This window comes from Plenodomus lingam (assembly GCF_022343315.1).
Source record: "Plenodomus lingam strain CAN1 chromosome Unknown contig_26, whole genome shotgun sequence".
In the NCBI taxonomy this organism is placed as follows: Eukaryota; Fungi; Ascomycota; class Dothideomycetes; order Pleosporales; family Leptosphaeriaceae; genus Plenodomus; species Plenodomus lingam.
The window spans coordinates 724,710-746,976 of NW_027093941.1; the positions used below are offsets into that span (position 1 = coordinate 724,710).

The 22,267-nt window shown below is 52.9% G+C and overlaps 9 protein-coding genes across 9 annotated transcripts; 6 read left to right on the forward strand and 3 right to left on the reverse strand.

Annotated features, from left to right (window-relative positions):
- Positions 1-301: 301 nt before the first annotated feature.
- Positions 302-3,405, forward strand: IAQ61_006492 (uncharacterized protein; the record flags this gene model as incomplete). Its single annotated transcript, XM_066097205.1, has 2 exons — positions 302-395; positions 482-3,405. 2 exons carry the CDS (start codon positions 302-304, stop codon positions 3,403-3,405), a joined length of 3,018 nt encoding a protein of 1,005 aa, XP_065952682.1.
- Positions 3,406-4,532: 1,127 nt separating this feature from the next.
- Positions 4,533-8,177, forward strand: IAQ61_006493 (uncharacterized protein). Its single transcript, XM_003845328.2, has 5 exons — positions 4,533-4,733; positions 4,789-5,768; positions 5,831-6,465; positions 6,520-6,641; positions 6,700-8,177. The coding sequence occupies exons 2-5, from the start codon at positions 5,180-5,182 to the stop codon at positions 7,754-7,756; spliced, it is 2,403 nt and encodes an 800-aa protein (XP_003845376.2). The 5' UTR covers positions 4,533-4,733; positions 4,789-5,179; the 3' UTR covers positions 7,757-8,177.
- Positions 8,178-8,522: 345 nt separating this feature from the next.
- Positions 8,523-9,827, reverse strand: IAQ61_006494 (uncharacterized protein; the record flags this gene model as incomplete). The annotated part of the gene is made up of 1 exon (XM_003845329.2): positions 8,523-9,827. The coding sequence occupies one exon, from the start codon at positions 9,825-9,827 to the stop codon at positions 8,523-8,525; it is 1,305 nt and encodes a 434-aa protein (XP_003845377.2).
- A 531-nt stretch (positions 9,828-10,358) lies between these two features.
- Positions 10,359-13,265, reverse strand: IAQ61_006495 (uncharacterized protein; the record flags this gene model as incomplete). Its single annotated transcript, XM_003845330.2, has 2 exons — positions 10,592-13,265; positions 10,359-10,533 (listed from the first exon to the last, which is right to left on the reverse strand). Exons 1-2 carry the CDS (start codon positions 12,889-12,891, stop codon positions 10,359-10,361), a joined length of 2,475 nt encoding a protein of 824 aa, XP_003845378.1. The 5' UTR covers positions 12,892-13,265.
- A 119-nt stretch (positions 13,266-13,384) lies between these two features.
- IAQ61_006496 (mitochondrial 37S ribosomal protein bS18m) lies at positions 13,385-14,160 on the forward strand (the record flags this gene model as incomplete). The annotated part of the gene is made up of 3 exons (XM_003845331.1): positions 13,385-13,499; positions 13,568-13,881; positions 13,969-14,160. 3 exons carry the CDS (start codon positions 13,385-13,387, stop codon positions 14,158-14,160), a joined length of 621 nt encoding a protein of 206 aa, XP_003845379.1.
- Positions 14,161-14,378: 218 nt separating this feature from the next.
- IAQ61_006497 (uncharacterized protein) lies at positions 14,379-15,612 on the reverse strand (the record flags this gene model as incomplete). The annotated part of the gene is made up of 2 exons (XM_003845332.1): positions 14,379-15,328; positions 15,399-15,612. The coding sequence occupies 2 exons, from the start codon at positions 15,610-15,612 to the stop codon at positions 14,379-14,381; spliced, it is 1,164 nt and encodes a 387-aa protein (XP_003845380.1).
- A 1,741-nt stretch (positions 15,613-17,353) lies between these two features.
- IAQ61_006498 (uncharacterized protein) lies at positions 17,354-18,366 on the forward strand (the record flags this gene model as incomplete). Its single annotated transcript, XM_003845333.2, has 2 exons — positions 17,354-17,396; positions 17,460-18,366. The coding sequence occupies 2 exons, from the start codon at positions 17,354-17,356 to the stop codon at positions 18,074-18,076; spliced, it is 660 nt and encodes a 219-aa protein (XP_003845381.1). The 3' UTR covers positions 18,077-18,366.
- A 97-nt stretch (positions 18,367-18,463) lies between these two features.
- Positions 18,464-20,287, forward strand: IAQ61_006499 (uncharacterized protein; the record flags this gene model as incomplete). The annotated part of the gene is made up of 3 exons (XM_003845334.2): positions 18,464-18,842; positions 18,895-19,955; positions 20,009-20,287. The coding sequence occupies exons 1-3, from the start codon at positions 18,689-18,691 to the stop codon at positions 20,285-20,287; spliced, it is 1,494 nt and encodes a 497-aa protein (XP_003845382.1). The 5' UTR covers positions 18,464-18,688.
- Positions 20,288-21,436: 1,149 nt separating this feature from the next.
- Positions 21,437-22,185, forward strand: IAQ61_006500 (uncharacterized protein; the record flags this gene model as incomplete). Its single annotated transcript, XM_003845336.1, has 2 exons — positions 21,437-21,547; positions 21,637-22,185. 2 exons carry the CDS (start codon positions 21,437-21,439, stop codon positions 22,183-22,185), a joined length of 660 nt encoding a protein of 219 aa, XP_003845384.1.
- Between the last annotated feature and the right edge of the window lie 82 nt (positions 22,186-22,267).

Genomic DNA, 22,267 nt, shown 5'->3' on the forward strand with positions numbered 1-22,267 from the left:
TGTAGCCTTTGCATAATGCGCCTTCTGCAGCCTTTCCTGACCCGTTTTATGGAGGAAATAGGTACATGTTTCTATGTAGAAGCCAGATTTAGTTAGCTCTGAATCTGCGGCGGGAACGCTAACGCCTAACTACATACGTCCGCAACTAGGTAATAGTGATAGTAACTTCGTGACGAAAGCTCATGACCCAAAGTTTGTTGCGCGCAATATAGGTATATCGACGCGTTCTTCTCCTGGTACCTCTCACTCTCACTCTTCCTCTCCACCCGACACTCCACAATGCCCAGTTGAAGCTCGTGTCATGGGCGTCTCATCGTCGCAACCCGATCATTCGAACCAGCAGCACGACGCGCCTTCGTCTGCTGCAACTTCCACAGGTATGTCTCGCTGCTATAGTATGTATACCCACATGGCTACAGCGCGCTTCAACGCGACAAATTTGGCGCACGTGTATGACTGACAATCACTCCTGGAGTGGCAGGCCCCGGCACGGACGACTTCGCGGCTTCGCAGCAGCTTGTGAGCGAGAGTCGAGCGGATCAGGGACTAGATAGCAGTATGGCAACGGCTAGTGGTGTGTCGCCGTCGGTACGGCAGTTGGCTGCGAGGCAGAAGCGCAAGAGCGATACTAGAAGGCTGCAGTCGTTTGAGCTGGCGTCGCTACAAGCTTATGTTGAGGAAAGCGTCGGGGCATCGCACGACTACGAGGGCAACGAGGCGCCCGGTGACCAAGAACCTTTCGCGGAGACCGAATCCAGTGAGGCTGCTGTCCAGGTACCAGACTCGCAACTCATCGCCGACACGGCGCCCTTGTCTCCTCCCATGACCTCTAGTGCGCTTATACCAGCAAGTATGCCTGAGTTGCCGACTCCAAAATCTCGAACGCGAAAAAGGAAGGCTACGAGAGACGAGGAAGAAGTAGCACGCGACAGGTCGCCGGAGCTGGAAATGGGCCATCACCAGAATGCAAAAGGTGATGCTGCAAGCAATTCTGGTCTCACATCAACTTCGAGGTCGCAACATAACCTGCTCCAGGACGAGGATACACAATTGGACGAAATCGAGGAAAGAACACCGCTCGACCAGATGGAAGAGCCGGACACAACGCAATCAAAGCATGCTCAAGAGACGGATCCCGTAACCGTTCAGCCTCGGACGACTCGTAAGCTGAAGTCACGTCCATCTCTGCTCACGCCTTACCTGGTGAAAGCCGCAGAAGCAGGTTCCAAAAAGCGGCAGAGGAAGCTGAAAAGAGCAAAGGACAGCCATTTCGAGGACCCAATCGAGTCAACTCCGGAGGATGCTGCCCAGGACGGCGACCAAAACCTCAATGGCCATCTCGTTCAAGGCAGTCCTGAAGTACCGGGCGAGAAGTTTCCAACTGTCAGGAAGGCGACAAAACGTCATAGCAATAGACAGGCCGTTCAGGGCAATGACAAACGTGCACCATCTTTACAGACGCCCACAGAACCGCTGCGAAGCCCCTCCAACATTCTGCGGAAACACTCAGACCCGTTGCAAAGACTTTCCAAAGAACCACTACCAAAAGTGGACTCATCCAGCAGCTCAGCCAAGAAAAAGTTCAAGTCCCAGGTTTATGATTGGAAAGTGTCACCCGCCCAAACTATCGACTCGAGACCCAACGTGGGTGTCTTTGATGAACACGCTCTCGACAGCATTGTAGACTCCATGCAACCTGAAAATATTGCTACAGAGGACAGTGTTGTGGAAGGCGTTGCTATGGACGATGGTGCTGTAGAAGATTCTGACTCCAGAGCCTCACCAAGATCAATTCCGAACCAAGGTGACAAGAAGACTGTCAAGCAACGACGGTCGAAGAATACTAGGAAGCGCAACAGTCGCGAATCAGAACAGCATGTGCGAGAACCTGAACCACCAAAACTTCACAAGAAGAAGAACTTGAACACCATATCGGCAGCTGAAGAAGCTCTTCAAAAAGTCCGCGACTTGCCCATCAACCCTGACAAACGCACTAGTGGTGACTTCTCTGCTGACGAAGAAGAGCTCATACGCAGAGCCATTCGCGACTATCAACAGATGAGGGGGTGGGAAGTCAGTGAGATGGTCAAGGTGATTCAGTGGACGATGAATGATAGCAACGATAGATTGCAAGCCGGGGTTGCGCAAGACACAGACTCACGTAACTCCGAGTCCCGGGAGTTCTGGGATGACATGAACCGGACACTGGTCAGCGGGACATTGACGCGTGGCTTCGAAGCAATCAGAAAGCACATTCGTTCTCATTACCACGAGTTCAAGCGAGGAGGCTGGACCAAAGAGGAGGACGATGAGCTACTTCGGAGCTTCGAGCAGGCGCCAAGGCAATGGAAGGCGATTGGCGCCCTTATGGGTCGGTCCAAGACAGATGTCCACGCTCGCTGGTCGGAATACCTGCAGCATCGTGAAAAGAGGCAGTATGGTCGTTGGACGGACAAGGAAGAAGCCCTACTCATCCGCGCCGTCAATACTGTTGCGCAAAGGGATGAGGACGCCCAATACGAAGCGGGCCATCAGCCACGGGAAGTATATACTGCCGAGAATATCAACTGGTCCCAGGTTGTTGCAGAGATGGGTAACACTCGCGGCCGCCTGCAAGCTTCGGTCAAGTGGAAGAAGATGATGGCTCGTGAGAATCCTCCAGAGATCCGAGTGCATATCAAACCACGGGGGCCGGATGCTAAGCCGATACCTGCCACGACACCGCGACCAAGGATCCGCACTCAAGCAGGCAGCGCAAAAAGACCTCGACGGCTCACAAGCAAGTCTGGTCGACGTCAAAAGCAGGTAGCACCTGCAACTCCTACGTCACACCAGCCAAATACTAGGTCCGTCCACGACGCAGATGGTGTAGGAACCATGTTGTGGGGCGACAAGTTGGATCTTGTCGAAACTATTGCTGACGCTAGATACCAACGAGAAGAGGACATTGATTGGGACGCGACGGCAGCCAAGATGAGGCAGGCATGGTCAAGACGTACTCTGCAAGCCGCGCTGCGGGACTTGCTAGCGATTGTTAAAGACGATGACGACGTGCAGGAGCAACAGTCGCTTCAGGACAGGTTGGATGCAGTGATCGATTACCTAGACCAAGAACACGGCGGGGAACTGGCTATGCACTACAACCCATTCGATGTCGAGATGGAGTCTGCTGATGGACATGAGGAAGAAGATATACCCACAATACGTTCCAATACGAAGAGGAAGAGGATGAGGAAGATGGCTGGACGAAAAAGCCTACAAGAATCTCAGCCGACTCGTCAGAGAAAGAAGCGGAATACGGCAGTGGACGGACTGGCAAAGTCGAAGGTCTCTAAGACGCCAGTGGCGAAGTCAAAAGCTATCATTACTGAGAGCGATGAGGCCGATAGTGAGGCGGGATTGTGACTTGGTGTGATGGCAGAAGACGGGTTGTCTATATTGACTGATGAAGATTTGGATTTGCATGCAAGGTTATGGCGTATACGATACCCCCGGGAAACTGCTGTCCACTCTTGCGATTGAAAGGAGACAGGTGCCGTAGTTGTGGAAGAGTAGCTTACGAGAATGTACACTCCCTGCCCTGGGTAGCCGTTTGGGCCTTGGCACCACAAAGATGAACCATTACGTGCAAAGCAATACAAGTACAATATAACTACGACACCTACTCTACTGCTTAGCTTACAGTGTATAGTAGTTGAATCAAACTTTGTTAGCAGCAGTAGGACCGGCATTCGCACCGCACAGCCACGATCTGCAACGGGTCGATTTCTCGGGTGCTCACCAGCCGCTAAGTCATATCGGGCCAGCAGTCAGTTCTAAAATAGAAACTAGGGTTCCAGCTGGAGTAGAGCGTACAGTAGTAGAGTAGGAAGTACATAGGTACTTATGTGGGTGGTGGTCTATGTATCGTCTGTCATCTGTCGTCTTTGTGCGCCATGAGCTTCATATGGGACCATAGTAGGTAAGCATGCTAGAGAAGGTGTCAGGTGGAATGCCACTCAGGAGAAAAGGAAATGGTTGTGCAAAGCTGCATCCGCGGAACTGACCCTCAGCTACCGGTACTTCATGGCCTCTACCGGTACAACTTTACTGCTGTGGGTATAAGAATCAAGCAATCAATCAATCCACCACCACCACCACCACCATATACCATTTCTCGCTCGACAATAGTCAATCATGTTCATCAGTCAGTTTTTTCTTACACTCTTTCTTTTTACACACACACACACACTCTCTCTCTCTCTCTCTCTCAAACGTCTACGAAGTTCCCTGTTACAAAGACTGACAGGCTTGGCACATGTCACGCTTAAGCCGCTTCGCATGCTTGGTATACAACCATCTTTGTCCAATGTCATGCCTCCCCATGTACAGTCCAATCATGGAAATATCGATCATTTCCAAAAGTAGCCTCCGTATGACGTCTCGTGAACAAACACCTGCCTGAGCGGGCCATTCATACGCCTGCGCAGAGCGGCTTCTAGACGAACCGGCGATGCGCTTACGGCGGGGCGATGAAGAACATTCATTTCGGGTGTGACATGCGGTCTGTTGCTCTGCTTTGTCTCTAGCATCTCTCTCGCTCTGTCTCTCTGTCTCTCTGTTTTGTTCACTTTCTCTCTTTCTCTTCCTCTAAAGAGCTCTCTCTTGCCTCTATAGGCTTCCTGTCAGCCTTGCAATATCTGTGCGTGCAGTGAGATCACTCGGGTGAGAGTGACCTAGGCAGTGAATTGTCTGTTCGTATTTCTCGGTTGCGCATGGGCATTTGCATCGCCTCACTACGCTCACTAGGTACTGTGCTACTCAACGAAACTCTCAAAGTTAAATCCACCGTCTGTGTCGCGTCACACACCCAAATGTTTATTCTCAGCGGCTGCTTAGACCTAATTCGTCGCATATAATTCTGCCAACAGGACGGGCAAATCGCCACTGATCCCTCTCCTATAGGTAGCACCTTGGCTGCTACCCTAAGCTCGTTTCATTGTTTTCTTCGCTACAAGGAGAGACTCTGTCCAGGTTGGTCTCCTTGTTCCTGAGCTGCGACGTCATCCATCCTATTTATCCGTCGTTACTGCTTACTCTCGACAACAAACACCGCACCACTCGTGACAACGGACGGTCCTCACCATTCGCACGCGACCACTGAGGACCGACTGCCGACTTGCAAAACGACAACACGGCCATGCAGCGAGCGCAATCCAAACCCGTCGCCAACGGCGAAAGGCATCGCATGTCGATCTTCGCCGAGGTTGGGCTCGTGGATCAGGATCGGCTGCGTGAGGAAAGGAGCCCAGTCAGGACACATGGACATTTGTTGAAGCAAATGCGACCGGCCAAGATGCTGCGCTTTCGGAGTCGCAACGATGTCATTAATGAGAGACAACCACAGGAAGACGATGGAAGCGACTGGGAGTCTGTTGATGGCGACGAGGACGACCACAAGGAAGCGACTGCGCCCATCACCCCTCTTGTACCTACGCAATATACCATATCGACGAAGCTGTGTCGCTTAGGCTTATTAAGTCTTGTACTCGCGATTATGCTGCCCATTCTGTCGATGAATCCAATGTCTCGGATAGGAGTCGTGGGAACCATCATCCCAGAGGACGGAAACCGGCCGAATTCCCAAGCCATGACGCTTGTCAAACGAGAGGATTCACCCGTCGACGTGTGCAAGCGCTGGAGCGGGCAAAGCACCATTGTCAATGGAACGCTGTACATGTACGGTTTCCGCACCACCACTGACCAGAAACAAACCGACAACACTTGGAGTAGGTTGAACTTGACGATCCGATCGTGTCTTGCGAGTGCTTACATGCTGACTTGCACCTAGCCAACCATTTCCTCTCCCTCGATCTCACCAAGTCATGGCAAGTCTCAGGCCCCTCCCTCACAGGCCTTCCTATTCCCTCTGGTCCACCGGCCGTCTCTCTTGGTCAACTCTGGTCCTCACACACTTCACTTTGGCTTTACGGCGGCCAATACTCTGATTCTCCCAAGAAAGCACCTGGGCCCAACTCGATCTGGGAGTATAATATCGGCAGAAGGGAATGGATTGAGCACAAGGACCCGAAAACAAGTGCTGGCCAAAACGCAGAGGGCGATGGACAGAGCGTGCAGCGTGCGGCCGAAGGTGCTGGCTTTAGTGTTAGCACACTTGGAAGAGGCTGGTACTTTGGCGGCCATCTGGACGACTTCACGACAGAAGGGTGGAGCAATCAGGTTGCACGAGTTTACTTGAAGAGTCTGTTGGAGTTTACCTTTCCTGGAGAGACCAACAATGCTGTGGATAGCCTGGCAGGTGGCCAGACGGCTGGGCCAGATGGCGTGTTTCGAAACATCACCGAAGGTGGACTCCAGACTTCTGGATCATTTCCGTCTCGCGCTGACGGTGCACTTGTTTACATTCCTGGATTTGGCGCTGAGGGTATCCTGCTTGGACTTACGGGTGGCGACAACGACACTTTTGTGAGCAATAGACGTCTGTAACAGAGAGATGATCGGCACGCTAACTAGCCCCAGACGCAGATGAATGTCATCGACGTCTACGACATTGCAAACTCGACATGGTACAAGCAGAGCACCGCAGGCGATTTACCAGACTACCGCGTCAACACTTGTACCACCGTCGCCGCTGCTGCAGAGTAAGCCTCCTTGATCATGACGTCCCAATGCACTTTGCTAAACCTTGATTCTCTTTAGTGGTTCTTCCTACAATGTCTACATGTATGGTGGCCAAAACCTGCAGCCTGCCCAAGCCCAAACCCAAAAATCCGATATGTGGATCCTCTCCGTGCCCTCATTCACCTGGATCAAAGTCGACCAAGGCACCTCCCAACAGAGCGCGCCTCCCGCCCGCGCCGGTCATCAATGCCATGTATGGGACGGTCAGCTCATTGTAGTCGGCGGCTACGTTGGTCAGGAAATCTCATGCGACGCGCCCGGAATCTACGTCTTCAACATGACGAGTTTATCCTGGTCCAACCAATTCACCGCCCTCACCGGTGATCGGGCTACACAACCCTACACCGGTAAAGAAAGCGTGGGTAACCCGCTCGCCCAACAAGCCAACCAGCGTGGCTTTGGCGTGGACGCAGGACTAAGCGGAAGTTATGGCTACGCCGTACCAGAGGCCGTCCAAAAAGTCGTAGGTGGCGGCCCAACAGGCGGCGCAACGCTCACCGCGCCCGTGCAATCCGCCACCCTTGGTCCCCTTGCCACAGGAAGACCACAAACCTACACCGTCACTGGACCGGACGGCGCCACCATCACCCAGGTCGTCGGCGGCTCCAACACCAACAATCGCGGCTCCAGCGGCCCCAACGTCGGCGCCATCATCGCCGGCGTCATCGCCGGCGTCTTCTTCGTTGTCGCAGCCTACTTTGCCTTTTGCGCCTGGATCTACCGCAAGCAAGTCAAGATCTGGAAGGCCCACGCGGCCATGGTGACCACGCGCGCGAATGCAGAAAAGCAAAACACATTTACCGCAAGCTCGACCAAGAATAGCAGTGAGCGCGCTGCGCGCACCACCCTCGGTGGCAGTTCCCACGGCGCCGCCGCAGGCAGTTTCGACGTGCAGCGCATGACGAGTGCGGACAATGCGGCTGCCGCGGCTGCCGCTGCGGGCCAGTGGGATAGGCGGAGTAGTGTCGGCAGTGTGACGGAGGACTTGCTGGATGGCAGTGAGCCTAGTTTCTGGGGCACGAGGGGTGTGCTATTGAATCCGAGGCGGAGTTTGAGGGTCATTAATCGGGATTAGCACAATGGAAGCGTATAGGGGGGAAGGCTTTCCTGCTGTGTCGTGTTTGGGTGGGTGGGTGATTGTCTGTTTTGTTTGAGGAGAAGGTTCTCCACCACTGAACGAAGAGCGGCATTGTTTTGGTCACTGGGGCCAATTCTTTTTTTGTAATTTTTTTTTTGCTCTTTTCTGTACATCGAGTTGGACTTGTGCATTCGATGAATGCAGGCATGGGTCTGAGAAGCGCAGCGCAGCAAAGAGAAACCGAGGAAAGCATAGCCGGAGGGGAAGCAGAGCATAGTACAGCATATAACGCCGTAAGTATATAACAGACGGCCAGGGTAATGATATAATGATGATAGTCTTCCGAGTAGAAGTAACAACAGCATGAGAGAAAACAAACATCATTCTTATTGGAACCAGTCAATATAACAACCAAAACCCATGAAGATACAATAAATGGCAAGCATGTTGCTGTTTTGAACTCGCACAAAAGACGTGGAATGATCAACTACTTTTTAAAGTAACGTGGCGCGACAATGTCACAAAAAAACATCACCAATCACGACAGTACGAAGCAGTTGCCAAAGTGTAGATCAGAGTGAAATTATTATATCATCGATTTCTGAATGTTCCCCCTTTGATGGCTTCATCCTCCAACCGGAAAGGTCCGATGCATTTGTATTAGGCATTTCCTTTGAGCTAAAGTTCCGCTCTCTAGCAAAGAAGATGCCCCAATCATCACGGGAATCGTCATCCATCGTCCCTCTCTCCTCCAGCGAGACGCTCAGAGTACGCTGCACGAAACCGCACCCCAAGCAATGAGACCAGGCCCACCGAACGTAAAACCGGTATCCCGTGTAGCAAACTCATGCATGACCAGGCCATTGCAGTCATCAAGGTAGTATTTACAAATACTACCCTTCTCCTGATGGACCGTGAGCGCCTTGAGCACCCAGTCCTCGGGGAAAAGCGTGCACTTGTCAGGAGCAGGTAGCCACACGCAGGCTGATCCGCTGCCTTGCACATTGCAGAACTTGATTGTGGTGGGGTTGCCAGGGGGTGAGACAGAGCTGGCAGAGGCGTCTGAGGGTGTGGCAGTGATGGCGAGGGGTTCGGGTGCAGATGTTACCCTACGGGACTCCATGACGGAGCGTTGACGGTGACGGCGCTCGCGAGTCAGCGACTCACATCGGATTGCACCGAACAGGGCAACAGCGGGTCCGTATAATTTGAGATCTGAGTCCCTGGCTACTTGACCGAAGATGGGGCTTTCGGTAACGGAGCAGTCCTTTTCGTAGAACCAGCATACTGAACCTTTGTGCTGGATGAGGTACTGGGTCTGGTGGAAATACTGATTGGGTAGTACAGGGCTAGTTTTGGCGTCGACGTTGAGGCAGTCTTGCTTGTTGCAGAGCCGGACAGAAGTCGGGTCATGTTGGCTGTCATCGCTGTCATTGGCTGAGGTCTCTTTGGCGCAGACATACTCGTTCTTTACATTGAAGTGGCAGCCAGGATTTTGTGCCACGATAGTGTCGTTGCTGGCTTGAGGATCGGGACTAGTAATACCGGGACAGATGTACTCGCTTTTATCGTGATTAAGATGGCAACCAGGATATTCTTTACAAATATACTTGTTCTTCGTTCCCTCCCAATAACAGAAAGGATCCCCTCTATTTCCCCCGGGAGAGTCAGCCTTGGGCCAGTCATTGCGACAAAGTACAAGCCCAATCCTATCGCCAATCCCTGGTGCGAGATTCAGCCATAGGCTTCGGTCATTGCTATTGATGCTGACCACGGGCTCATGCGCAGAGCAGTCCTTGTCAAAGTACTTGCACACGCTACCCTTTGCTTGGTAGATGTTGCGGACCTTGTGGGAGACGCTAGTAGGGAGCGTGGCGCAGGTGCCTTGAGCGTGGATAGTGTTGCAAGCACGAGCATCGAGGGTATCCTGGCAGACAACAATGTCACCGGCGGTAGCCAGAGCAGAACCTAGGTAGGCGTTGGAGGCAACGGGACCCGGTGTGTAGAGTGAGGGAGTGGAGGAGACCAGCCCGACTAGGCCGACTAGGCCAATGATGATGATGCGCATCGTGGGCGTGGACTGTGAGAATTAGCAGGCATTTTGGTAGTGAAGATGGAGCGTAGGGATCGTGTGGTGCATACGTACGGCGAACCTTCGATGTCTTTGTGGTAATCTCGGTGGCTCTACAATGGCCTCGGTGCTTACATGCGCGCCCGGACAATTTATCCAGATGAGCAATGAGCCGAAAGGAAAGAAAGGGGGACGGGCGTAGGTACCGGGGAGAGAGGGAGAGAGGGAGTAAGGAGCAATAGATACTGGTTCCCATAGGGCAAGTGAGACTATATATCAAGGTGAGTGGGTGAGGCAACAGCAACGCCGCACTAGCACCGTTTGCTCGGCCAAACCAAACGCCCCCGACCCAGCGATTGAGACAAAATGCCATTACTTGAAATGGGAAAATGCAAACCGATCCTAAATTAGGTCAAGCGTTTGGAGCCGCCTCGGCCAAGTCTAACGAGTGTTGGTTGATGGCTGATACCCGGACTTGTTGTCCCTTTCTTTAATTCGTACCTATCTGCCGTCCCATCAACACATTATTTATGGCTCAAGGTCACGCTTGATGTTGTATTGCCGATAGCCAAAGCCATCGAAGGTGATCCAGTGGCCTAGTGCCTCCATTTCCTGCCATACCTCGGGGAAGCGCTTCTTGATCCAGGCCTCGACGTGAGCTTGCTTTTCATTACTGGGAGTCATGTTGTACCAGTTGCCGAGACTATAACAACCATGTCAATGTATGCTTCACAATTGGCATTAGCAGTTGTTGGACTTACATAGCAAGGTCAGGAGTGAAGCCATACTCGTGCTCGACTGACTCTACAAGTGCTAGTGCCTCGGCATGGTCGTGGTTGCGTGCAATGGCACACAGGTAAGCCGTCCAAAGAGCCTTGTCAATCTCGACATCTTGTTCCTTGAGCCGTTTCCATATCGCCTTGGCATGCTCTCCGCCCCAGTTCATGCCTTCGCAAGACCTAAAGGCGATGATGATGCTGTTGTATGTGGGGCCTTCCTTTGACTCGCAAATCTCTCTCCAGATCTGTAGAGCCTTGGTGTTCTGCTCTGTACAAGCATAAGCCAGCATCAGAGCATTGCGAAGTTTGGTATCTACGTCAATCGACAGATCCAGCCTGAGCTGATTGTGGGTCAACTCGAGTGACTCGGCGTCTGCGCACCGGGCGTAACCAGTGAAAGCAGCAATGTAGACATCTCGATCAGCGCGGAGAGATTCAGACTCATGGTTGCGCATATGGAAGAAGACATGACAAGCCATGTCGGATCGCTTGCGCGAGAAGAAGCCTTGCATGATTGCTATTCGTTCGGGCTTTGCAGTCTCTGCGAAAACATTGCGTAAAATCTGGTAGCCATCCCATGCATCCGGAATACTGGTTTCGCTGTCGAGAATGAAGAGGGAGAGAGCTTTCTGGATGATGCGACGCTGTTTGGGTGAGTACTGGAACGCGTGTAATTGAAGCAAGTCCTGGGCGTCTGGGATTTCACCTCTTCTCAAATGAAGCAGAGTCAGCGCAGCAACAGTTTCTGGATCGAAGTTTGCCTTGCGCTCATGCAGGTCGTCTACCATGGCCATCAAGTCATCATAGTGATACAGATCAGAGGCACACAGAGCTCGAATCAATTTGTTGACGGCGGCCACACTGTGTTCAGCTCCGGAAAAGTCTCCCTGGAGATTGAAATAGGCAGCTCTAGCCCCATCCAAGTCTCCGATGGAGATGCGATACTGCATCTGCATGGCAAAAGTCTTTTCGTTGGGTGAGATGGCACGCTTCTCTCCCATGGATATGTATCGTTCGGCAGCATATGGGTCATTCTTGGCGATGCAAAATTCGACCAAGGCATTCATAGTTTCTACATCTGGGCGTACGACTTTGAGGGAAGGGTTTTTCTGCCGCGCCTCCTCATGACGACGAACCATGACGTTCATCATCCGATCGATCTCATCTGGACCCTTGCCAATGGCGGCAGACCAAAGGAAAATGGCATCCCAGGATTCCTTGTCTCCGAGACTCGTCTCCAGGATCGAAGCCACTAGTTTTTGACCGTATATCCGATCGCCGCTGTGAGCACACGCTGTCAAGAGAGCGGCACTGAGGGTACCATGAATTCGCTCGGTGATGGGCTGACCTTGAAGATCACACACTGGATGCGAATACCAAAACTTTGCGCGCTCCAGGTCCTTGTTCGCGATGAAGACTTTGACAAGTCTATGGCGCATGGGCGGGGTTATGGGGATAGACAACGTCTGCAGCATTTCTGCCGTCCGCGCCAGCTCCTCGACGTTGTGTTCCAAAGCAAAGCCGCGAATGACGTCCAGCCACACAGCCAGGACATTTTGTCGTTGCAGCTCAGAAGCATCTGCATGATAAAGAAATTCAGCGGCTGCGATAGCCCGTGCTTCGGTGGCTGCTCCGTATACTGACAGAAAGCGTATCCTTTTCCTTTGCACGTAGGTGTGGTCCAAGACTTTTTTGCCTGGCTGCGATTCTTCCCTGGCTTGTTGTGCCTCTACGTCGAGCATGCGTTCCAATTCGGCAAGAAGGATGTGACCAAACTGCAGGTGAGCTGGGCCCGCAGTTACTTTGCGAGGATCCCGGCGCATCATGCTCTCGAGTATACCGTCATCCAGTTCTTTTCGGCTGAGCCAGGGGCTACCGTCGTCTTTTGGATTCTGCAGCAAGTACTTCAGGGCATTGTGTGCGTGGGCGATTTGGAAGTTCTCATATTGATTTGATTGGCGTGCAAAGAAGGCCCTGACTGCTGCTGCTACTTCGGCTTGTGGCGGTGGGCGTACGGCAGTCTCCATGGCTAGCGTGACCTCTGCCATCTTATTCAGGCCCTCGGGTATACGCGCGGGTTTGAGCTTCCGGCTCGGCTTGAAGATATTGAGAAAGCTGCGCCGATGGGTTTGGGAGCCGAGTGCGCGTGGCAGTGAGAAAGCGCCATGATGGGACCAGGTGGGCGGGCGGGTGGTGGCGACATGGCAGCATCCACGGTAGAGGAGGGGCTCGTTGGCGGTGATGCTACGGAAGACGAGGCGGGTCAAGTGGGAGGAGGGCATGGCGGATGGCGGATGGACGAGGGATGGACGAGGGATGGACGAGGTAGAGGGAGCGAGGGAGTTGGGAGTGCAATTGATGGCACAATGGAAGGGGGGAAAGGTTGGAAGGCGGGTGGGGGGAGATGGTTGGCGTTATTGGGACATAGAATCCATGGAGTGGAGTTTTTTTTTTTTGGGAGGGGGGAAATTGAATATATCGCAATGTCGCAAGCTAAAGGCAAGCTAAAGGCAAGCAGGTAAATGAAGAGACAAGGCGAAAACGCTGCAGCAGACCAGAGTAGACGGGTCGGGACAAGTTACAAGCAGTTGGATATGCGTGAGTGAAAGTGTGAAATCATCCATCGGCTGCACGGGCCATGATCATGGAAAGAAAGTCGGACCTCCGCGTCGGCAACAAGGGCTCGAAAAGCGGGTGAGGCTCTTCTACATGTCCACATAACAGTATAGACACACCACAACCCGTTGCTCCGCTTCCTCTGCCCCGCCGTCCGCCATGTCGCCATCCCGATTCCCTTGTCTGAGAGCGCCGGCAGTAGCAGCAGCAGCAGCAGCAGCAGCGGCAAGCCAGACATGTCTGCGGGCCTTCTCCACAGCCCCCAAGAAACAGGGTGTGTTATAAGCTCCCCGTCGTCACCCTCAGGCCCCATTGAGAAAGACATTGACGACTCCTTCACAGATAGCGGCCTGCTCTCCATTCTCGGTGAAAGTACTGCCCGCAACACCTCCTCCAGCCAGCAGCATGGCTCGTCTGTGGCCACGCGCCTAGCCAGAGAAGCAGGCCTCGACCGTCCCACACAGACACGTGAGATGATAGAGTCGGAGAGGCGAAGCCAGTTTCAGCGCCAAATATACCGCAAATGGCAGCCTGGCGATGTCTATGCGCCGCACGATCTGTCAGGCGCAGAGCAGAAGAAATGGAAGTACGGGCGCAAGAGGCCGACCGAGGATGCCTTCGATGTCTTGGGCATCAACCCCATTCTCGAGTACAAGGTGAGAGACACGGATTGGCACGCTATGATGGCTTCTACCTTTCTCCTAGCTAGCAAGGCAAGGCAGCGTCCGACTGACTGTCTGTAGAACTTCACAATCATGTCAGAGTACATGACCGAGACGGGACGCATCAAGCACTCCAAGGACACCGGTCTACGCCCCAAGAACCAGAGGAAGATTGCCAAGGCGATACGGAGAGCAATTGGCCTGGGTCTGATGCCCAGTGTACATCGACACCCCTTGGTCATAAAGAAGAGCCACCCGTCGAGATTCTTGTAGATTGTAGCCAGGGACGTGGGATAGGGGACAAGAAATACCAGATACCAAACAACCCGCGGAAAAGCGCACACCATTTGACAAATGACACCTCCCGCCCCTGCTTTTCTTTCTGCCTTTGCATGGACTTGTGCTTTAATGCTTCTCTACGCTTCATCTGGGTTCAAAGCACCGGATAATTCGCTATCTGAACGACGGTATCATACGTCCTGTCCCTCCCCTCACCGCCCATCACCCAGCTCATACACGGGCCTTCCGTTCGCAGGAACCTGTGGTCTACTAACCGCATCCACTTCCTGTGCCCCTGCTCCTGCCTCCATACCTGTACCTTGATAGGGCCCTGGTGATGATGGGTTTGACATGGGTATTGCCGCGTACTCGTGCAGTGACGTGTGGCCATTGTACTTTTCTTCGCCTGGTCCAACAGGTGATGTTGGGGCAAAGTAGCCATGGAGTGTTGGCTGAGGACTCTGAAGCAGGGGTGGGGCCATGTAGCCTCCTTGTTGCTGCATCTGCTGCTGTTGCGGAGGAGGAGGAGGAGGAGGAGCCGGAAACATGGACTGAGGACGGCTTGCTTGCATCGCTGCAATCGTCTGAGCATCTGCCGCAAGCTGACGTTGCTTCTTCTTCTTCCTTACGCAGATGCAGATTCCAATGACGATGAAGAAGATGACAGCCAGCGCAGCCACCACAATCCCAATGATCGTACCGACCGCAATCGTCCTCACGGTACGCGTCCTGCCGCCACTCGTGCCGCTTCCAAACGTCTCTCCTGCGGTCGCACTGCTACGGCCATCCAACCCCGTCACAGCATTTCCACTGAGCGTCGGCAAACTCATCGTCGTACTCCCCCCTGTCCCATCCGTCGCCCGTTGCAACACGGTCCAAATCGTATTTGTCGACGTGGCTGCGCATCCATAATCTGCCACCCTATCTCCCGGATACGTCCAAGTAACACAGTACGGTTGGCTGACATCTGTACACTTTCGCACAAAATCATTCGCCTGACAGCCTGCACCGCAGGCCCCGGCGGCGAAGGCGCGGTAGTCGACGCAGCGGTTTGACCAGCCGCAGGCTTCGGTGTCGGAGCCGGAACAGCAGCCCGCCATGCCCACGGAGGCAGACGTGTAGAGCATGCATGTTCGGCCGGGCTGGCAAGTTACTCCTGATGCTGCAAAATTTGTCAGCATACTTTGTGTACGGTGTTTTGAAAGGTAGACAATGAGAAATATGATACGTACACCAGTCACCATCGATCCAGCCGCAAGTCGCTGGAAAGAGGTTCGTTTGACGTTTCTTCAATTCATTGAGGAGTGGTCCTTGAGTAGGCACTGGGATGTTGATATCCAAGGCGCGCTCGGGACTGATTCCTGTTGGCGCTGGACCTTCGAATCGGAGACCGTGGATGGCGGGTAGTGCAGCGACGAGGCTGAAGAGGGGATTAGAGTATCGCATTGTAACTCAGTGCTGTGAAGATGCCGACCACTGGAACCTCGCGACAAAATCCCTTCTCAGTTCCCTAACTTGAATAGGCCCAGCAAGGCCAATAGACAAGAAGAAAGAGGGAGAGACGAAAGAAATTAAGAGCGACCCGAGATTCATAAGAAAAAAAGGCATAGAAAACTATATACACCACCACCTACCCTACACATGAAAGAATAGTCCCAATCGCAACCCTTACCACCTCCCATTCTAACCCACAAAAACCATTCTAGCGCCTCCTCTCCCATCACCAACGGCCGATCACGGTCGAAAACAGCCACAATCAGGCACCCAGCCAAGCTGTTTCTGGCCCCCGGTATGCGCCTTCGCGCGTGCACAGCGCAGTCGCTCTGTACATGCAGCGGGCGGTTACGGTCACGGTCACGCAAAAGGATCGTTAGACGCGTTAGTCTAGTTGATGCAGCGGCAGATGGGATGGTGGAGGCTTATTTCGTCTGTTGAAACGGGTGCGGTTGTGTGGCTGCCGAGGAGGGTCCGGGGGAGGATTGTATATAGGTATGTACGTACTTCTACATACTGTAGTTCCCATGTCCCACTGGGCAGTATAGGCAACACGGTCCATATCAACTGTAGAGATTGCTAGTGTAAATCGACCTATCATACATGGAAGCGCCGGGTGTGCGGGCTAGGAACAGCAAAAGGGTTGCCTGAGGGGGTTGGCATGGGCATGGCTTGTAGGTGGTGCTGGGCGGTGCACTTTTCTCTGCAGCTTTTTGTGAGGCTGAGGAGGATGGGCTGGGCTGGCGGCTGAGCTGGGTTGGATGGGGTATTTGGTAGCGAGGAGCCGGGTGAATTGGTGCGTGGGGCAATTCCACAGAGCTGGTATGGAGGGATGGACAGTGGACTGGGGATGTGGTATGTAGATAAAGAACCATCTCCATTGTACTTTCTTCTGTGATTGATTCCAATTGAAGCATATGGGCCATAGCAGTAGGAGAAACGTGGGTAGTTGGAAGTTTGTCTGGGCTGTGTTGAGCTCGGGCAAGAGGCGCAGTATAGTGGCTGTGGGCTTGGGAATTGGAGTTTGGAGTAGGTTGTTAGCGAAATCTTTGACAAAGCTTCTTGGAAGTCTTATTTTTCCACATGGTTCCTACCTCATCCTGACCTAAATGCAGTGTACAGAAAACAAAATATCAATCTGAGTGGGCGTGGTTGCATGGAAACTTCTTTGCACGGTTGATTCATTGAATCTGTACTCTTATCGGCCCGATTCACCCACCGGTGTAACCGTACCTTTCAGCTAAATCGTGTCGTTCCTGGGTGTCATCGAACGAACGATTACAGAATTGCGGATCAAGAATCGAGTCTGTTAAGACGAAAAGATCAAGTCCTGCAAGGCGAATCCGTCCAGACGCTGAGGGGAGAAACAGACATTGAGCACTGATGATGTAAACTCCAGCATTTTGTAAGCCAAGGAACAAAGATTGAACTCCCCAGTCTGGTGTTGTAAAGGAGGATAGTGACGAATACGTCAGAGATTGCGAGATACTTCAGTGTGGTTTGCATTCGGCATCGGAAGCGGAAAGCACCCCGACTCCAGTCCGTCTTCTGTGTCTGAATTTGTCAGCGCTTCTTCTGTGTATAAAGAAAAACCGCGGTACCTTTTTGGTGACATCAGCGATACATCTTTATAACCGCAAATTAATAAAAAAAAATCATCTTCATCGTGGCGTTCAGAGCAAGTCTACGAAGAATGACGAATTTCAACATTGACATCGTCAGTGACACTGTGTGCCGTAAGTCGATTTAATATAATATATCCCACCACGGACAACTTGCATTGACTGACTTTTTACAAGCTTGGTGCTATGTTGGAAAAAAGCGACTAGAAAAGGGCATCGCAGCCTACAAGGCCAAACATCCCGATTCAAATGACACATTTTCGACCAATTGGTTCCCGTACTACCTGCAGCCGGATGCAGGCAACAGCGTCAACAAACAAGCAATGTACGAGTCAAAATTCGGCAAGGAGCGTACAGCCGTGATGCAACAACGGCTATCCGAAATCGGCAAAGAAGAGGGCATCCACTTCAAGTTCGGTGGTAACACTGGCAACACGCGAGACTCGCACCGGCTGATTCAGCTTGGAAAGACCAAAAGCCCCCAGGTACAGACGCGTGTCATTGGAGAGCTCTTCGCTGCCTACTTTGAGAATGAAAAGGACATTACGAGTCGTGAAGTACTGACTGAGGCCGGTGTCAGGGCTGGACTGACAGACGAAGAGATCAAGGACTGGTTGGAAAGCGGGAAGGGTGGTCCTGAGGTGGACCAGCAAGTGCAGCGAGCACAGCGACAAGGTGTTTCTGGTGTGCCCAACTATACCATCAATGGCAAATTCCAGGTTGGCGGAGCTCAGGATTCGGATACTTTTGCACAGCTCTTCGAGCGTATCAAGCAGCAGGAGGGCAGTCTCTAGGTTGCGGTCGAAGGGAAGTGGATGCTCCTTGGGCAAAATGCTTGCACGCGCTGGAGATGGGTACAAGACATTGTATGACCATGTTTACCGTACCGGTACCAGGGCCAAAGGTGCACCTGTCCATGTTATCACCGCGCGTAGCTCATGATAGATGATGGTAGTGTGGCGTGTAGAACATGTGGCGAAGATCTCAAAACGTCGCGATCATTGCACTGGATGAAAAGGGCGTGTTTGAAAGTAGGTGACTAACTAGGTTGGCTTCAATCATGTCACAACTGAAGATGCGGACCACGGTAGAACAAGGCGCCGAGTCATGCCATCTTCGGTCGAACCTAAACTGCATCTAGAACGGGATCCTACGGCGGAGCAGCGTCTCCGTTCCCAAACCCGAATTCCAACGACTGCAGACTGGGTACAATGCAAGGTCTCTGGATATCTGCACAGGCGTCTTTGCAAGCTTCATGGTAACCCCACAACGATCTTCCTTGGGTTGCCCGATGGAGCCGGTCGAGTCCATTGGCACTCAGTATATAAGGCTCGGCGGTGCCACGCTTCTTCCATGGACCGAACAGGGCCATACCGGTGTAATCCCTTCTGCAGTCGTCGGTCGAAATGAAAGCCATACTGCAGCTGCTTTCGACCTCGCTGGTGGCCGTCTCTGCTCTGCCCAATCGAGGCAAGCACGGCCATGCCATCGCTGAAGGTGACTTTGTGCACGTCGATGGACTGAGACTGTATGATTCCAAGGGTCTGCACTACATCACTGGTACCTATATACTCGCTGCCTCCAAGTGCTACACGAATGCTGATGCACACAGGCATCAACTACTGGGCATGCATGAACCTAGCTGCAGCGCCGTCCGCTGGAGGCAACTATTCCCGCCTGGTAACCGAGCTCGACCAGATGGCTGCCAAAGGAATCAATCATCTCCGCATCATGGCGGGTTCAGAGGGTGCCCCTACGCCACAACCCTTTCGCATGAGCCCGGCTCTACTGGAAGAGCCAGGCAAATACAACGAAGATATTTTCAAAGGCCTAGATGTCTGCTTGGACGAAATGTCAAAGCGAGGCATGCGCGCCACCATGACTCTTGCAAACGAATGGCAGTGGAGCGGCGGGTTTGCGCAGTATGTTTCTTGGGCAACTCACAACTCGGCGATTCCCTATCCAGCCTCATGGAACTTGACAGCACCGCCGCAGCGGGAAACACCCGGTACTGGATGGGGCAACTACACCGTGCAAGGCATCGATGCGGCACCGTACAGCCAATTCACGGCGTTTGCCAATCTGATCTACAACAATACCCAGGCGGAGACATGGTTCAAGAACCACATCAAAACGGTAATGGACCGGAGGAATACAGTGAACAACCGTCTGTATACGGAGGATCCGACCATTATGACCTGGCAACTGGCCAATGAGCCCCAAGCGTCAGATGCGCTCAACTACACTGGCGCGTACAATATTGCCATTACGCCCAATCCCGATGATCTACTCTTCCCTTGGGTAGAGCGTATGTCCGCCTACATCCGCTCCATGGCGCCAAAACAGCTCATCAGCGTGGGTCTGGAGGGCAAGCAGGGCGAGTACTACTTCAAGAAAGCGCACGACTTCTCGACGGTGGACTATGCCACGACGCACTGCTGGGTCCAGAACTGGGGCGTTTACGACATGGACAACTCTAGCGAGGCCAATCTGAAGAAGGCACAGGATTTCGCCGTGGACTTTGTGCGTAATTCGAGCCGATGGGCAGCTGAAATCGGCAAACCCGTGTTCCTCGAAGAGTTTGGAATGGCCCGGGACAACTGGGAGAACAAGGACAAGGAGTATGCCTATCTCAGCAGCGCTTCGAGCTCGCACAAGGATGCGTACTTTACGGTTTGTGACGATGCTCCCTCTTCTTGCCTCGGACATGACTAATCCCATGCCAGACTATCATTGGTACCGTTATGGAGGAGTTCAAATCTGGAGGCGCGTATATCGGCACCTCACCATGGGCCTACAGTGGAATCTATCGGCCTGAAAGCCAGCGCGCAAATGAATTTGGTATGGTCTGGGCGGGTGATCCACCTCATGAAGCGCCAGGCTGGTATGGTCTGTACGACACGGACAAGGCCATGAAGATCATAGGCAGGCAGCAGAAGACCATAGCCAAGTGGATCGAGCACCATGGATCGAACTCGACATGCACGACTTCGAAGTGGGTATGAAGAGGCCAAGTGGGGCGACTGACGAATCAAGTTGACGATGCCTGGGTTTTGTAGAAGATTTGGATTCATTACATGAAAAGTTTCCTCTCTTGCTTGCTCGAATCTTCCGCCAACTTGTCCATGCAAAAGACGACTCGATGCACAAGATGTTGCGACGTCGGCCCAGTCAGGTACAAGCAGCGTGTTAGCCGACCAGCACGTGCAGCATGTTGGATGTAACTGTACGGAGAGTACTAGTTATCTCGGCTAGTGTGAGGATCACGTTACTTGTCTTGTGCGAGGAAAATAGCCAGGATGTAGCAGTGGCAAATCACATGATACTCAAACTACCCGAGCGCATGAGTACCTTGTTGGCTGGCCCGCTATCCCACTTTAGCCAAGATCTGTCCTGCTCATTGATCCTCGGGGCTTACGGGCACAAAACAAGGCCAGCGCCCTGGCTCGTATTCGCATGCTTGTGCGGTGCAAGACACGGCATCCAGCATTGTGCAAATGCTTGTGCAAATGCTTGTGCAAAGGCCGCCGAAAAAGAAGAAGAAGAAGAAGAAGAAGAAAAGTTGCCAAGGGGAGTGTGGGGATGAATCGAGTATTGTACATTGTAGACAGGTAGTTGTGGGAGGAGCTCGAGAGGCACTCTGGCTACGGTACCGTACCCGTGGAATGGGAAGGGTTAAAACGCGGTGCTATACCTACAATCTCATGCCGATATAGGCCCTTTTCTTTCTCTTTCTTGTTTGCGCTCCACGCATTCCCAGACCAGTACCGGAAGGGCTTGTGTAGCCTCGTAGCCACTGTATTGGACAGCGGTTGCCGTTTTCATCGATAGGGGCGGGTGGGTAGGTACTGTGCCGGTATCGTGATTGCTACAGGTTACGGTACATCCCCGCTTGTTCCCCTTTGATCGCGTTTGAACTTGCTCATAACTTGCTCGTCTGGCCATTTGCACACCACTGGCCGGTATTTGAAGGGCCTCGTGCCATAGCTATCTGTCGTGTTGTGGCACTTTGTTTTTTTTTTTTGGCTACATTCTCTCTCTCTCTCTGTGACACACACACCCGGCATCTACACCATCACTCTCTTGACTCGAGTAGAGAGCTACGGTATTTCCGCGAAACCCCCAATCGCTCGACACGTTGCACACGCGCAGATATGGATATGGATATGGGTTCTGCGAATACGAACATGCCTCCCATGCCCACCGGCTTGCCCAGCAATGGCATGGACGCGATGGAGGACCTGATGGGTGGCTGTAAGATCAACGTGCGTAACCCCAGCCTCGCCCCCTTCTGCACATGCACCTGTAGAGGCACAAAAAGCACGAGTCATGGGCTAACGTCCAAGGGGGGCAGATGCTGTGGAACTGGTATACGGTCGATGCCTGCTTCATCGCCGAATCCTGGCACATTCGTTCCAACGGCATGTTTGCGGGCTGCTGCATCGGCGTCATCCTGCTCGTGTTCAGCCTCGAGTTTTTGCGCCGTGCTGGCAAGGAGTATGATCGCTACCTCGTCGCGCAGTACCGCAAATCGCTTGACACAACACCCACTGCTGCTGCTGCTGCTGCTGCTGGTGCATCGAAATCCTCTGCTTCCTCTGACCACGGCGCGGACAAGACACCTGGATCTCCGACTGTGCCCGCCGCTGCCTGTGCGCCGGCGGTTGCGCAGACGTTTCGTCCCAGTGTGCTGCAGCAGGCGGTGCGTGCGCTGCTGCACATGTTGCAGTTTGCCGTGGCCTACTTTGTCATGTTGCTGGCCATGTATTATAATGGCTACTTCATCATCTGTATCTTCATTGGCGCCTTTCTTGGCTACTTCATCTTTGGCTGGCAGAGTTTGACGGTCGGTAGGGGTGGGAATGGCCGCATGGAGGAGGACGCGACTGTTTGTTGCGGATGAAGATTGTTGTTGTTGAGACTTTGGCCGAGGGTGTGGTATCTCGTATGGTATGGCATGGCATGGCATGGCATGGCAGAAATGA

Bases quoted from the DNA above. Each gene is read 5' to 3' on its own strand.
- IAQ61_006493 (XM_003845328.2), top strand. From the start codon at position 5,180: ATGCAGCGAGCGCAATCCAAACCCGTCGCCAACGGCGAAAGGCATCGC. The intron at 6,466-6,519 runs GTGAGCAATAGA...AACTAGCCCCAG, and splicing joins GTGGCGACAACGACACTTTT to ACGCAGATGAATGTCATCGA. The intron at 6,642-6,699 runs GTAAGCCTCCTT...GATTCTCTTTAG, and splicing joins ACCGTCGCCGCTGCTGCAGA to TGGTTCTTCCTACAATGTCT.